General features: G+C 31.6%; 3 protein-coding genes across 3 annotated transcripts in view; 1 reads left to right on the forward strand and 2 right to left on the reverse strand.

Annotated features, from left to right (window-relative positions):
* HELRODRAFT_193009 (hypothetical protein) overlaps window positions 1-1,217 on the reverse strand; it is a gene marked incomplete at both ends in the record, with an annotated part of 10,364 nt that extends 9,147 nt beyond the window's left edge. The window contains 3 exons of the mRNA XM_009025334.1: window positions 122-321; window positions 567-662; window positions 1,148-1,217. Of these exons, the coding sequence (XP_009023582.1) occupies window positions 122-321; window positions 567-662; window positions 1,148-1,217 (366 nt within the window). The remainder of the gene's footprint in view (window positions 1-121; window positions 322-566; window positions 663-1,147) is intronic.
* Window positions 1,218-6,378: 5,161 nt separating this feature from the next.
* On the reverse strand, window positions 6,379-12,756 carry HELRODRAFT_101766 (hypothetical protein). Its single transcript, XM_009025335.1, has 15 exons — window positions 12,682-12,756; window positions 11,856-11,915; window positions 11,665-11,768; window positions 11,029-11,135; window positions 10,776-10,886; window positions 10,392-10,512; window positions 10,112-10,192; window positions 9,772-9,872; window positions 9,384-9,472; window positions 8,971-9,063; window positions 8,556-8,651; window positions 7,906-7,995; window positions 7,724-7,789; window positions 7,200-7,258; window positions 6,379-6,862 (listed from the first exon to the last, which is right to left on the reverse strand). The coding sequence occupies exons 1-15, from the start codon at window positions 12,721-12,723 to the stop codon at window positions 6,712-6,714; spliced, it is 1,371 nt and encodes a 456-aa protein (XP_009023583.1). The 5' UTR covers window positions 12,724-12,756; the 3' UTR covers window positions 6,379-6,711.
* A 262-nt stretch (window positions 12,757-13,018) lies between these two features.
* Window positions 13,019-15,295, forward strand: HELRODRAFT_185850 (hypothetical protein). The gene is made up of 7 exons (XM_009025336.1): window positions 13,019-13,035; window positions 13,148-13,240; window positions 13,449-13,633; window positions 13,772-13,879; window positions 14,065-14,242; window positions 14,751-14,845; window positions 15,111-15,295. The coding sequence occupies exons 2-7, from the start codon at window positions 13,238-13,240 to the stop codon at window positions 15,157-15,159; spliced, it is 618 nt and encodes a 205-aa protein (XP_009023584.1). The 5' UTR covers window positions 13,019-13,035; window positions 13,148-13,237; the 3' UTR covers window positions 15,160-15,295.
* The last annotated feature ends 283 nt before the right edge of the window (window positions 15,296-15,578 follow it).

Consider the following 15,578-nt stretch of genomic DNA (forward strand, 5'->3'; position numbering starts at 1 on the left):
ACGACCTAACCAACAACAATACAATCATCACAACAACAATGGCATAACAAAATCATAATAAATAATATAACCAACAACAACATAACCATAAAAACACAGCCAACAACAGCCCACCACTAACATCTTGCCCAGTAGCTAGAACGGTACAGAACAACTGAAGCCCCGTTATGATGAGAGGGCTAAGATTGGCAATCTGGAACGAGCCAGACGTTCTGATCTCCCCAGTGAGGTTGTTGTATTTGAGGTTCGTGTTGGGCTCTACGCTCGCCCGGACTGATATCTGTTCGCCGCCAGTGAAAGTTAATTTCGCTATGAGGCTGCCTGAACGAGTGTGGAGGGGAATAATAATAATAATAATTAATTAATTAATTAATAATAATAAATTATTATTACCATTACTATTATTATTATTAATTTTTAATTACAAACCCGGGGCAATACTTTGGGAAATGTTGGCGAGTGTGAAGGGGAATAATAATAATTATTATTATTTAATTACTAATAAAAAATGTTATTATTGTTATTATTGTTATTATTATTAATATTATTAATTTTTAATTTCAAACCCGGAGAAATACTTTCTGAAATGTTGGCGGGTGTGATGAAGTTGTTCTGATCAGCTAGGTTGCAGGAGCACAAGTCAGAAACATCTGCATGTGTACCTACATTCGAAATATAACAATAAAATTATTATCATTACTATTATTATTAATTAGATTATAACAGAGGTAATAATAGTTTTATAACACTAATACATTTCTTCAAGAGCAATGGTAAATACATTAACTATAAATAAAAATTATGCCTTTCTCTTTAAAGGAACGAAGGAAGAAAAGTAATGCAGTTTGAAGAGTTCAGCAAGTTCACACAAAAACACAAGACTATATGCAACATTTGTATAATAGCTTCTCAACTTGGAGCAAATAGTATTCAAACCAGGTCGTCGTCCAATAGCCATAACTCGGAATATAACAACACCTCTACCGTCTGAGCCATCCCAACAAATACAAAACAACAAGTATAAAATAATTTCTAGAATACCGATAATTATTAATTATGTCAATAATTTATTTTACGGAAATTTAAAAAATTAAGAAGCATTTTCAGTTCAGCAAAACAAAACTTGAAGCAGTACGTAAGAACTAACAATTTAGGAACAGCAGAAGAACCAAAAAGACGATGATGAAATTGCCTAGGTCGCTGGAACTCTTTGTCATCATCGTCGACGGGGTTGTCATTGTAAACTTTTTCAATTTTATTTTTAAACAATACTTCAGACAACAAATTTTTTACTTATCAATTAATTAGTTAAATTAATTAATTAATTAACTTAATTACTACAGTACAATAATAATGATAGTACTGCTATTTATCACATTTTTGTATAACAATCACACACAACACGCACACATGTTAGTCATACATAAAAAATTGTATAAATGTATTAATTAATTAACAATCATGTCGTCATCATTATCATCATCATTAGGATTAAACTAATTAATTAATTAATTATATAGCCATCGTCATCATCATCATTCTTATCATCATTATCGTCATCATCATTCAAATCTTTTACTAAAAAATCTATATCTGAAATCATGAGAAAATATTGGAGCTTTATATTATGCTGCTTCTTTTGGCTACACTTTGAATAAAAGCTTACTATCTCACAAAAGTGGATATATATATATATATATATATATATATATATATATAAGAAAGCCTCGTTCCAAACTATATATATATATATATACATATATGTATATTTATATGAAGTATGTATCAATAGATACCAAAACACGAATGTATGTATATGTATGTATGTATATATGTATGTATGTATGTGTGTATATATATGTGTGTGTATATATATATATATATATATATATATATGTATATATATATATATATATATATATATATATATATATATATACATACATACCTATTGTTCTGCTATGTTACTCTATTTGTCATGCACATTCGTATAACGTTGCTAACATTGTTAACATGAGTTGTTGTTTTTATTTTTGTCACTGTTGTTGTCGCTTGTGTAGTTTTGTTGTTATTAATGTTGTTGTTATTGTTGCGATTGAGGTTGTCGTTGTTACTATTGTTGTTGTCCATTCTGATGGAGTAATTGTCATAATAAACAACAAAATAAACAACAACATAAACAACAACACAACTCTGTTGGGTTTATTTTGATGCAAGAGTAGTTGTTGTTGTTGTGGTTGTTGTTGTCGTCGTTGTTAGATATTGTTAGCATTTTTGTTGCTTTCGTTTCGATAAGGTCTGACTGTCATCACAGACAATGTTTGACAGAATCATCATAAACATACAATGTATGCGTTTACTTAAATGATGTTATTTAAAAGTAAGAAGGCAACAAATTTAATTCCCAAATCTACATTTTGAATCATTTTAGTCATTATTTCGCCTAAACTATAAACTACAAATCATTTGTAACATTAGCATGTATTGCAGCTACATAGAAACTCCTTCAACCAGTGTAGATATGATGCATACATAGTTGAGTTACTTTTCAAGTTTTTATTCAATGAAAATCATTAAACAATTTTGAGTCTTAAATTTCAGAAGTTTTTATTTTTTAACAGATTGTTTTAATAACCTAGCGTGTCAATTAGTTTAGTATTTAGTAGTAGTAGTGGTGGTGGTAGTAGTAATAGTAGTAGTAGTAGTAGCAGCAGTAGTAGTAGTAGTAGTAGTTGTTGTTGTAGTTGCAGCAACACTAAAAGTAGTAGTTGTCGTAGTAGCAGTGTTAATGGCGGTTAGCATTAGTGATAGTAATGTACTTTTTATTTTACAATAGTAACATTAGAAGTTTTTAATTAAAAAATTTAACCTTATATCACGATCAACAATTATTTCATTGTTATCTAACACTCTTAGATACGCGCACACACACATGCACACACACACACACACACGCACACACGCACGCACACATAAACACACTTACATGCACTGATACTATCATACCTAAATTTTTTCGTTACTATTGTAACTTACAAAGAAGTCGCATACCTGTGAAGATTTTTGACGTTTCGATAAGTCAGTTTGATAGAATTCTTTTCAAATTTTTTCAATAAGCTTCATGTGAAGTTTTGTTTTAAGAGTTTCAGTAGTATAATTAACTTTTACTTTTTAAAATCTGTAATTATTCTGATAGTTTGCTTTAATATAAAAGCTTCCTTCATAAAGTCGAATTCATTTTACTACGGATTTCATATTCATCTTTGAGCAATTACTTAAACACTTTTTGTAAATAAGCGAAACTAATTGAACAATTTCACATTATAGACATATAAATTTTAATAACTTGTAATTATAAATTCACTAAATTCGGACGTAGATCCATAATAATAAAGATGTAAACAACGAGTGTATAGCATGGTGAATTGTAACACGCTACATATGCAATGCATTACTTGAAAAATAATTGCCTTGCATTTAGCAAAAATTCGTTTCAAAGAGACAAACTTTAATAAATAAATAAGCAAATATTATTAAAAATAATAATAAGGCCTAAGTTATTTTTAATCGTAAATTAAAACACTTTCCTGTGATGTAATTAACATTAATAAGGATGAGATTAAAGCTTATTAGGAAGCTATAGTAATGCACGTAATTCAACGTAGCGAAGATGATATAAAGCAGTGTTCGCTGATATTTCAATTTATATTAATAAAAGAGTGACCTGTCATGATGAGATAATTTAATAATGATTTAATAATATGACCACGGCTAGCCTAGAAGCTCTGTGGCAGTTAAGAAGTGAAGGCCGCTCAACAATTTTATGTTTCCATTTAGAGGACACAGACATGGCAAGAAAGGTCTCAAAAAGATGTTGGTGACATTCTTTACCCTATTCAATGTTTTCTTATAAAACTAGTGTGTTGTGTGTTTTTTTTATTAACTGAAAAATATGTTACAAATTTATAAGTACCTAACAGAAAGAAAAAGAGTAAGAGAAGGGGAGACTTTTTAAAGGCAACTTTTTGAAATTGTTTCACACTAGTCAGTCATTATGAATGGATTGAGTGAATAAATGTGTGACATACATGAGTTTTGAACGAGGTACAGTTTCATTCAGTGCAAAAATACCATTACAGAAAGAGAGATGGGGGGAGAGAAAAAAAAGAGAGAGAGACATCCATAACGAATGAACCTCCTAAGTTCATGAATTTGTTTCATTTGGGCATTTGTTGGTCAGTAGAAAAATATGAATGATGTTGTTTTGTTTGTGTGAAGATTTTGAACTGGACACGTTGATGACGATTAATTATGGCTAAAATATTAATAATTATTATCTGTATCTTCTTTTTGTTATTTTTGTTATTATTAATTATATAACAATATTTAATTGATAAAACTGAACAGAACGAAATGGTGACGACGCTAATATTAAGTAATTAATATTTCAGTTAACAGTAAGAGAGTCAAACCAGCATATCGCGATGGGAAAGCGAAGTTGAATCTCATTGTTTGGCAAGCACAATGCGAGATTTATTTATTAAGCTCTCTGCAAACAACACTCATTTACACACGCACACATACACACACTTACACATACACACACATATACTACACACACACGCACGCACACATGACTTTTTTATTTTAGAAGGCTTTATTTGACCTACTTATGCTTTGACATTCGAATAATTTTAAGATTGTAACGTAAGGTAAGGTTGTGCTAAGTGATGGTACAGCAATGCTATGGCTGACAAACTGCCAAATACATAAGGAAATACTAAATACTTAATTTTAAAAATACTAAAGTAAGAATTGTAAAAAAAGCAACCATTTTCATTGTTGTTAAATTTGATTTATTGGATCATTGGGTGAGAATGAATGATGTACGGTAAAATTTAAAAAAATGTCATGTATGTATGTGTTTGTTTGTGTGTGCGTGAAAATTAAATTTACAAGGTAACCATGGATAAACTTCATAAATGTTAGAACGACATACCAAAACCAAAGCGAATTAATTTAACTTAACAAGTCAATTACTTTTTTGTAATTTATTAACATATTTTAAAAATGTTAATATATTATAAAAATTTTTTTATTCAATCATTTTATTTATAATAATATTATATTTGGTTTTTACGTTTATTTTACGTTAATGTTAACCTTTATTATCGTCATGTTAACTTTGTTATAACTTATATACAGCACCATATATATATATATATATATATATATATATATATATATATATATTATATATCGTTTTCAGTTATTGACAGAAGACTTAAATAAATCTAAATATGGATTATTCAGAGAAGCCCTCACAGAATCAGCAAGAGTAGTTGTGAAGGAGCAAAGAAGAGGTCAGAAATGAATAACAGATGACATCGTATTTCTGATGGACGAACGAAGGAAAGTAAAAGGCTGCAGTTCTGATAGTTACAAAAGGCTTGACAAAACAATCAAAAACATGAGCTTAGAGGCAAAGGAGAAATGGTTAAATGACAAGTGCGAAATCATTGAAAAGATCAAAAACAGTAATGCAAATGCAATGTAGAAAAGCATCAAAGAAATCACTGAAAAAATGGCTTGTACCGTCTCCAGATGCATATAAGCTAAATTCGGTGAAGTAATCTTAGAGAAAGAAAAAGTACTTGAAAGATGGACTGAATACATTGACGATCTTTTTGATGATATCCGTAGTGAGAAGCCTTCTATTAAAAAGACGCAGAAGGACCAAAGATAATTTGATCTGAAGTTCGTGCAGCTCTTTCCAAAATGAAATCAAATAAAGCTCCAGGTCAAGATGAGATGAGATAGTTATTGAAGAAATTGAAAGCCTTGATGAATTTGGCATTGGAAAAGAGACAAAAATTTTTAACAGCGTTTGTTACTTTATTTAAAAAATAATTTTTGATATAGCTGATTGAAAGTAAAGTTATTTTACTGGGCTACAATATCGTGTAGTAACATAATTATAAAACAACAACAACAACATACGTTTAGACGACATTTTCCCCGAGATCGGGGGTTGCCGTTTGGCTACCTATGATGAAACCGAAATACCCCTCGCGCACCCTCTTCTGCCGGATACTGAGGGCCATTGTCACTTCTGTCATCATAAGTAATTTATTTGATTTATTTGACTAATTTTTACGCAGGACGCCCTTCCTTACGCAACCACAGTTATAATCGGTGGGCCTAGCCTTTGATGATCCAACATCACTCACAAGGCAGTGAGGGTCAGTTTAATGTCATAACCAGGACATGTAGTAACATAATTATGTAGTAACATAATTATAATAATAATTAATAATATGATTATAAGTAGAATAATAATTATTATTATTATATACGACGAACAAAACTAACGACGCCATTATTAAAACCATCAAAAATTCTATTATACATACCAATATATTTATTTAAAATCACAAATAAATTGTTTAACAGGAACGTGAAAAAATATTAAAAAAAAATTGCCAAACAGACACAAAAACCACCACCAATTGTTTTATGATCATCGTATATAATTATCATCATCATCAATATTTAAATAATCACCATTATCATCATCACATTCATCGTCATCAATCATTACAATCACCAGCATCATGACGCCTAACATTTAGCAATCAAATTGTAACGACGATCATCATCATCAGTACAACCGCATCATCATCATCGACGTCATCACCCTCGCCACCATCATCATCGTTTAGCGACATCTTCGACAGGCGATTGTTTGTGGACCATGTAGAGGAAGAGGATGCTACCAAGGGCGCTTATAAGGAAGATGACGTCAAACCACCGATGGTAGAAATTGAACTGCAGATCGCCCAGTACCTCCGTTATTATTGTTCTATGGGCGGTTTAATGGTTGAATTAATGGTTGGTTGGTTGGTTGGTTGGTCGGTTGGTAGGTGAGTTGGTTGGTTGGTTGGTTGATTGGTTGGTTGGTTGGTTGGTTGGTCGGTTGGTTGGTTAATTGGTTGGTTGGTTAGTTGGTTGGTTGGTTGGTTGATTGGTTGGTAGGTAAGTTGGTTGGTTGGTTGTGACTGTGAATAACTTGAGCGAATGAGCAAATTAATGAATGAAATAGCATAAAAATAATGAACGAATAAATGAACGAACGAATGAATGAAAACGAATGAATGAAAAAATGAGTAACTAATTAACATAATAAGTGATTGAGCAACCTGTATTCAGCTGGAAGATTCATCCTCATCAGCAGCACGCACGATAAAAAGTACATTCCCTAATTGGTCACACCATCAAAAATTAATATTAACTAAGATGCTAATTGAATAAATTATGCTAATTTACGTTAATCATGACCAAATTATGCTAATTTAAGCAATTCAATTCATGCTAATTGAATAAATTATGCTAATTTACGTTAATCATGACCAAATTATGCTAATTTAAGCAATTCAATTCATAAATTAAGGGACATAGAGATTGAAATACATTAAAATGCTTGGCCTCAAGTAACGTGGATGAATAAAAAGAATAGAGAAAGAATGAAACACGCTATTGCAAAAACATTTATTTATTATTTATTAATTAATTCATTCATTCGTTCATTTATAAATGAATAAATTCAATAAATTCAATAAATCAATCAAACAAACAATCAATCATCAACCAATCAATCATTCAATCAATCATTTATTCATTCTTCCCTTCATTCGTTTATTCATTAATATTAACACACACATACCATGATCTGAGCTAGGCATAGAACAATGATGTTTGATGATTTAGTGCTAGCTATGGCGTAAAAAAACTATAAAAAGAAAACATTAAATTAGTTAATTATTTATAATAATAATAACAATAAATTACTATTATTATTATTATTAATATCATTATTATTATTATTGATATCATAACCATAACCACCTTGGTGAGAGTAATGAGTAAACCCCTGATGGAAGTGATGATGATGATACCGACCAGCCAGAAGGAAATGTGCTGAGACCAGAAACGCACCTGATTGGTCCAAATGTAATATGACGTCATCGTCGTCGTCGAAGTTGTTACACAGGCACCCACTCAAGGTATTATTGGCGTTGCAAACTCAATTGGAGATTATTATTAATATTGATGATGAGGCAATGAAGACTTCGAAACGACGGCAGACAAATTAATTTTAAAAACGACTCCTCGAAATTCCATTCGCAATTTCGATTGCGAACATGAAGAGTTGATGGAAAAAAAAGTTAAAAGACTTGAAAAAGGAAATGTGACAGAGATCGAATTTAACAAAAGATCTTTTGAAGAAAATATCTCGTCTAAATTTACTGACTTTAGTATATATACATGCATGCATGCATGCAAACCCAAGAAAAGAATGAAAGAATAAGTGAATGAAATGAATGAATGAAATGAATGAATGAAATGAATTAATGAATGAGTGAATGAATGAGTGAATGAATGAATAGAATGGATGAATGATTGAATGAATGGAAGAAAATGAATGAATGAATGAATGAATGAATGAATGAATGAATGAATGAATGAATGAATGAATGAATGAATGAATGACCAACGTCGAATTGTATTCCGAGGTAGTTGACAGCAATCTCGATTCCTCTCGTTACAGGATCAACCTTGCCAACTCTATCCAACACTATGTTGAACGTTGCCTGCATCCAAATGGTGGTCACGTGGTGATGTGATGTTGACGTAATGTGATGACGTGACTATGGTGGTGGTGATGTGGTGGTGTGATATGATAATGTGATGGTGATGTGGTGGTGGTGATGATGAAGAGTATGACTTGATGTCATGCTCATGACATGGCTAACAATTTTCAGATTTAAAATATCTCAAAAATACAAACCTGAAACCAACTTAGCATAAATAATATAAGAAGAAAACTGCTGCAAAACCGCCCAACCTATCAACCAACCAATCAACCAACCAATCAACCACCAACCAATCAACCGGCCAAAATTAACCAACCATAAAAATCTTCCAGACACAATATATAGAGAAGAAATGTCCCATTAGGTTGAAATACTTTCCTTTCAACGTCTTTAGACATTCCTTGCGTTCCTTCAATAAAATTCAAATCAAATTTATATCGCGAGTGCAATTACATTTCACTTTGTCATAACAACAATAAAATCAACAGCAACAACAACAGCAACAAAATCAACAACAACAGCAACAAAATCAATAACAACAATAACAAAAACAACAACAGCAACAAAAACAACAACAACAGCAACAAAATCAACAACAACAAAATCAACAACAACAGCAACAAAATCAACAACAGCAAAATCAACAACAGCAAAATCAACAACAGCAACAGCAAAAACAACATCATCAACAACAACAACAATAATAACAATAAGCGATAACAACAATACTTGTTCATTGTGCAGATCAACTGATTCGAGGAACAACTGCCTTGAAAACTCTTCAAGGGCCTCTGCCTCTTCCCTCATGTAATGATCATCTTAATAATAATAATATTAATAATAATAATAATAATTATGGAAACAGATTTTAGTTTCTCATTCATCAAAGTAAGAAACCAATCGCTAAAAGAAATGTCTAATAGAATTAATTACAATAAAATGTAAGCAAAATAAAATATATTTAAAATTCACGCAAAAAAAATAATAAAAATAAAAATAATAATAACGATAATAATAATAATAATAATAACAATAACAGTAGGAAGGATAATTAATTATTAATATTTCTCATGATGAATGAAAAAGTTTAAGAGCCCTAACTATTATGATTACTAACTCGAGTCCCTTCTGATCCTCTTGAAGACCCCTGAGAAAGTCCACCTGCCCTCAGCCTCCTTCGACCCAACTGAATGACTATCACGCTTCGACAGTACCATCCTAATCGTGACAATCATCAGGGTAGCCATTATTTTAGTAGGATTTTATTATTTCGTTTAAAAAGGAGAACGAGAGAAAGACGGAGAGAAAAAGAGAGAGAAAGAGAGAGAGAGAGAGAGAGAGAGAGAGAGAGAGAAAGAGAAGACGGAGAGAGAGAAAAAAAAGAGAAAGATGGAAAGAGAAATGGATAGACGGAAAGAAAGCCGGAGAGAGACTCCGGGCAATGGAGACCAAACCACCTCTTCTTCTTCATGATGATCATATCCATTGTCTGCTGCAGCCTCTTCTCTAGCGTCAAAATGTCAGAATCATCTACCTGTCTGTAAGAAATATTTTCACCTTTTGTCAATCTTATCTTTTTTTGTGAGTCTTCGTCATCATCATTATCGCCATCATCAACATCATCGTCACCATCATCGACATCATCATCATCATCGTCACCATCATCGTCATCATTGTCTTCGTCATCACCACCATCATCGTCGTCGTCATCATCGCCATCATCATCGCCATCCTTACCTAACAAAATAGGACATACAAGTGTACGGGTAGTTGACGGCACCGAAGCCAGACAGGACGGCCATGATGGTTACCCCGAATACACCCACCCTACCTATGCATTGCTCTATGGAGAGGATGCCTTGACGATGTTGGTGAAGGCATTTTGGATGTGGTTGATGTGTTGTTGATGATGCGTTTTTGACGTGTTGTCGATGTGTTGTCGAAGTTATTGTTGTTGTTGACAATGTTGGTGTGTTGCTGATGTTATTGTTGTTGTTGGCGATAATGTATTGTTTCATCAACTGACTCACTCACTCACCAACTCACCTACTAACTCACCCACTCACTCACGTTCTCACATCACTATCTCACTCACATCACTACACTCTCCCACTTCCTCACCGTGTTTGGGGCTCAGGATAGGAAAGGGATCCCCGACCTTCCAGAAGAAGTAAAAATAGATAGCCCAGCAGATTGCGGCATAGGTTATCTTGAAAAATTTTGCACCAGGTACTGTTTAAATTATTAAATTATTAAAATTATTATTAAAATTATCATCATCGTCGTTATCATCATTTCAATCATCATAACTAGAAAATAGATATAAGCAGCCCTAATCCTGACAAACCAACAACCAAAGGAACAAAAATCTAACAAAACTGGATGTTGCAGATGGCGAAGTAACAGATGTAGAAAGGGAGAATGAATATCACAGTGAACAGTGTAGCGTACAGCTCCAGCTTCCAATGGAAGTACCTAGAACTGGTTGTTCGGGAGAATTCTAATTTAAATGATTTTTGAAAATTTAAATTAAATTAATTGCTTTTGTTATTTATCAATTTTGATTGGAACTAAATAACTCTTATTATTAATCATTCATGGGTTTGTTATCATTGCTATTTATACTTTTTCAAGATCATAAATCAGTTCCATCAAAATGTGATTCCATTGAAGCATTATTAACTTTATTAATTTTGTCTAATTTTGTGTTAGACGTATAGATAGGAGTTGAGACCCGGAGACGGAAAATTGTAACCAGAGTTCGAGAACCAGAGGCCGAGTAGGAGCCAGAAAATTTCATTAAAGGAGTTCGTCACTTTGCACATCGTCCTCACAACTCACATAATAGCCATAGCAACTTCATATTATCACTCACATCATCTCACTCACCCAACCACCCACTCGCTTACTCACTCACTTACTAACTTATCCACCCACTCACTCACATCAACGTTAATATGGTCAACGCTTGTAATTATTTGAATTGAAGAACCACAAAACCCTGATTAACCTGGGGTCAAGTTGTCCCATGATTTCGAATATTATGAGCTCAAACATGGTGCACGAGAGGGCGAATGTGGCCGAATACAACAGAAGGACCAACCAATCATGGACCTTTATAAAAAAAACAACAATAAAAAAATTACAAAAAAATGCGTTAATTTATTAGAATTTTTATTATATTATAGTTTATTTTCCTACCTCATAATCTCGAAAGAGTTGCTTGAGAAAGAAAACCCAGCCAAATCCAAAAAATATGATCTGTGTGTGTAAGTGGATGTATGTAATAAATTGTAAATTATTTTAAAATAAAAATTACACATTTATATAAATAACAATAAAGTAGTAGTAGTAGTAGTAATAGTAGTAGTAGTAGCAGTAATGCTATTCTGGAGGTTATCCAGAGAACATGCTGTCAGCAATGCTAGCACGGCTGATTTGTAGGTTGATTGTTGTTCATCCAAACTTTAAACTTGTTATTAATTGTGCTTAAACAAGTGATATTTGGTAATGAGTTCCAAGTATTTGCGACTCTATTGAATAAGTAATTCGCTCTGCCTCTATGTCTTGTTAACTCTTTATTATTTTTTATACTTAACTATATAGTCTCATATCTTATCTTTTGATTATCTTTTACTAAATCTTTTTAGATTATGTTTGATAGACATTATTATGATATTATTTCGATTTATCATCATTAACTTGTTATACATCCATCTACCCTAATTTAAATTTAAAGTTAACTTTGTATTCTATACTATAGTAACTTACTACTATACAAATAATTAATAAATTTAGTTTACACACAACTTTTCTACTAACTTTTTAAAATAAGTACCATACAGACAAAATAATTGAGTTTTTATTTTGAATGAATTTTTTTTTATTTCATTTTATTTAAAATTGAAAAAATCAAAAGAATTTAAAATTTTAAATTATTTTAAATTTGCCTCTTCTTGTAATTAATTTTTAAATTAATAATAACGCAACGTAAAAAAATCTTTAAATATATATGAAAAAAACTAACCAGCGAGAAAAACATGATGCAAGAATCAACGAGAAACGACATTTTGGTAATAAATTAAAAATTATTAAATTTAAATTTAGAATAAAAACACGAAAAATAGTAGTTAAATGGGTAAAAATTAAATGTAAACCGAGATACAAAAGTTTGAAAAAGTTCAAAGCGTGGAAAAATTTTATAAAACTTATTATAACACAAAAAATTATTATTTTTAAAATGTTGAATTTTGTTAAAATTTTATTTGTTTTTAAAAATATTAGAAATAAAAAATTTCTTTGTAAAAAAATGTAGAATATGTAGAACAAAATGTTCCGTGAGTAAGCAAATTATTTTGTTCACTTTTAAACATTATTTGCCGTCGGTAATGGTTTCAAATTATTTTTTTTTCAAAAAGATAATTTGGAAATTGAGTTTTTTTAATTGTTAGAAATTTTATTTATCTAATTTAAAACTAATGATTTTTTTTCAGATCGTTTTTGGTCGACGACTACGGCGAATTCACTAATTTCACTATTCTATTTGAAACCGCTTGGAAGAAAAAGAAAAACAAATTTCAAAAATGGTGATATACCTATTTTAATTTTTTATATTTTATTTTTTCATTTTATTTTGCAATTCTTAGTTTTTATTTTATAAACTGGTTTCAGATTTTCAAACGATAAAAAATGAATTGTTAAGTGTAGGGTAGTGAGTAATCTATGAAATGAATCTATAAATAATTCTATATATATATATTTATATATATATATTAATATTTTTTGTAATTTTAGAGTATCATGTCATATAATGGAGCGGCCATCATAGCCATGAGGGGTAAGGACTGCGTTGCTATTGCAGCAGACAGACGATTTGGCATTCAGGCCCAGACAGTTTCAATGGACTTTGAAAAGGTTTTCAAGCTTGGTCAGCATTTGTATATTGGTCTTGGAGGACTGGCTACTGATGTACAAACAGTGTACGTATTTCTCCAATTTTTTTCTTCATTCACTTCATGTTTCAAGTTATTTTTTATTTTCATCTCAGTAACTGAATTATTACAATTCAATTAACTGTACTTTTTAACTTCTTAACATTTTTTTATACCTATCGACAGCATTGAAAGGTTGCGGTTTCGAGTGAACTTATATGAACTGAAAGAAAACAGAAGAATTACTCCAAAAGCATTGCTCAGTTTGGTGTCCAACTTTCTCTATGAGCATAGGTCTGTATGGGTAAATTTTGCAACTAAATTTGACCTTGAATCCATTTTCATCATATGTATTTGTATTTTAATTATAATCTCAATTTGTTTTTATTTTTCTGGTTAGTTTTCTTAATATACTAATAAGAAGAGAAAGTTTGTTTTATCTTTACAATGATCAAACTTTTCGCAAAAAAATTCACTAGGTTCGGTCCTTATTTTATTGAGCCAGTCATAGCTGGTTTGGATCCAAAAACAGGTCAGCCATTCACGGCATCAACTGACTTGATCGGTTGCTCATCAGAGGCTGAGGACTTCTCCATCTCTGGTACTTGCACTGAGCAGATGTACGGCATGTGCGAATCCCTCTGGAAGCCAGATATGGTTGGCCCCATTCTTTTTTTGAGTTGTTGCTTTAGCACGGTGACAAGGGGATGTAGTGGTTGAGATGTTTGTCCTGTTATTGCAGCAACCGGGTTAAAATGTAGAAAGAACTTCACCTATTGCATGTGTTGATACCTCTGAGAAATATTACTATCTTCAGTGAATCACAAATTGTTGTGATCAACATCATTCATTTTCATCAACGATCCTTGCTACCATCATTGACAGCTCAGTCAATTGTAATGAAGCTATTTTGCTGACTATCAATGACTTTGTGTTTTATCTACTATCATCTCCTAAGTAATAATAATAATATTAAATTTATACAGTGCCCTATGCATAACGTTGTGGGCGCTCTTCTGTTGTTCTTCTCAATCTAGTTTCACCATTATCTATTATTTCTTAATTGTGTTATCTTCATTACCATCAGACTGCCATCAATAATTTTTACTATATTGGTATTATCATCCTATCGTCGTCATCTTCAACATCATATTTGCAACTACAGAGTCCTGATGAACTGACGGAAGTGATCTCACAAGCACTGCTGAATGCCCAGGATAGGGATGCAGTGTCTGGATGGGGCGCCATTGTGCGCATCATGTAAGTCGACCACCACCCAACAACACATCTTGGATGTTTTACATCAAAAACTATTTTTTGACAAGTTAATTGTAGTATTTATGTGGTGATCTAATTGAGCTATATTTGCTTCGTGTTTTTGGTGATATTTAATGTGATTAACTCTGTAATTTAGTTTCAGTTCAGTTTAATTTCTTGTATTGCAGTAAATGAACGCTGATATTTCTTATTGTTTCATAAAAAGTTTTTTGAATTCACTAAAATTTTTTTTTTTTAACTTCTTCAGAGAGAAGGACAAGGTGACAACAAAAATACTGAAAGCCAGAATGGACTAGTTTATTTCAATTTTTAATTTGGTTATACCTGACTCAAAATAACAAAATTGTTAAGCCAACGTTGTTAGTTACGTGTTGAACATTCTTCTTAGTCGTTTGCCTCGGTTGGTTTTAATAAATTTGTATAAAAATTTATCTCAATTTCGTTAATTCCGACGGTAAAACATAATAAATGTTTTGTATATTTGAGAAAAATGAATATCCCTAAAAACGTGAAGATGGAATTTAATGTTTTTGCGCGCTCAGCGGCGCAAAGTTTGTCTTCACAATGTTAAATCGACGGCAATCTGCAATCGATGTTCACTGGAATGGTTTTACTTGAAGCATTCAGTGGAAAAATAAATTCGGCATTTGTAGTTTTCCACAAGACATATTCTTAGTCACGGCGGTTTAGTAGGAATTTTTATTTTAGGAATTGT

The sequence above is a fragment of the Helobdella robusta genome (genome assembly GCF_000326865.2).
Source record: "Helobdella robusta unplaced genomic scaffold HELROscaffold_41, whole genome shotgun sequence".
Classification (NCBI taxonomy): domain Eukaryota; kingdom Metazoa; phylum Annelida; class Clitellata; order Rhynchobdellida; family Glossiphoniidae; genus Helobdella; species Helobdella robusta.

What these genes read in the sequence shown, in the direction of transcription:
- HELRODRAFT_185850 (XM_009025336.1), top strand. An exon ending in CCCTCTGGAAGCCAGATATG is followed by an intron (nt 14,243 to 14,750) that starts GTTGGCCCCATT and finishes TTGCAACTACAG; the next exon opens with AGTCCTGATGAACTGACGGA. An exon ending in GGCGCCATTGTGCGCATCAT is followed by an intron (nt 14,846 to 15,110) that starts GTAAGTCGACCA and finishes TAACTTCTTCAG; the next exon opens with AGAGAAGGACAAGGTGACAA.
- HELRODRAFT_101766 (XM_009025335.1), bottom strand. Translation starts at nt 12,723, where the DNA reads ATGTCGTTTCTCGTTGATTCTTGCATCATGTTTTTCTCGCTG. An exon ending in ATGGGACAACTTGACCCCAG is followed by an intron (nt 11,136 to 11,664) that starts GTTAATCAGGGT and finishes CCGAACAACCAG; the next exon opens with TTCTAGGTACTTCCATTGGA. An exon ending in AATCTTCCAGCTGAATACAG is followed by an intron (nt 6,863 to 7,199) that starts GTTGCTCAATCA and finishes AACCGCCCATAG; the next exon opens with AACAATAATAACGGAGGTAC.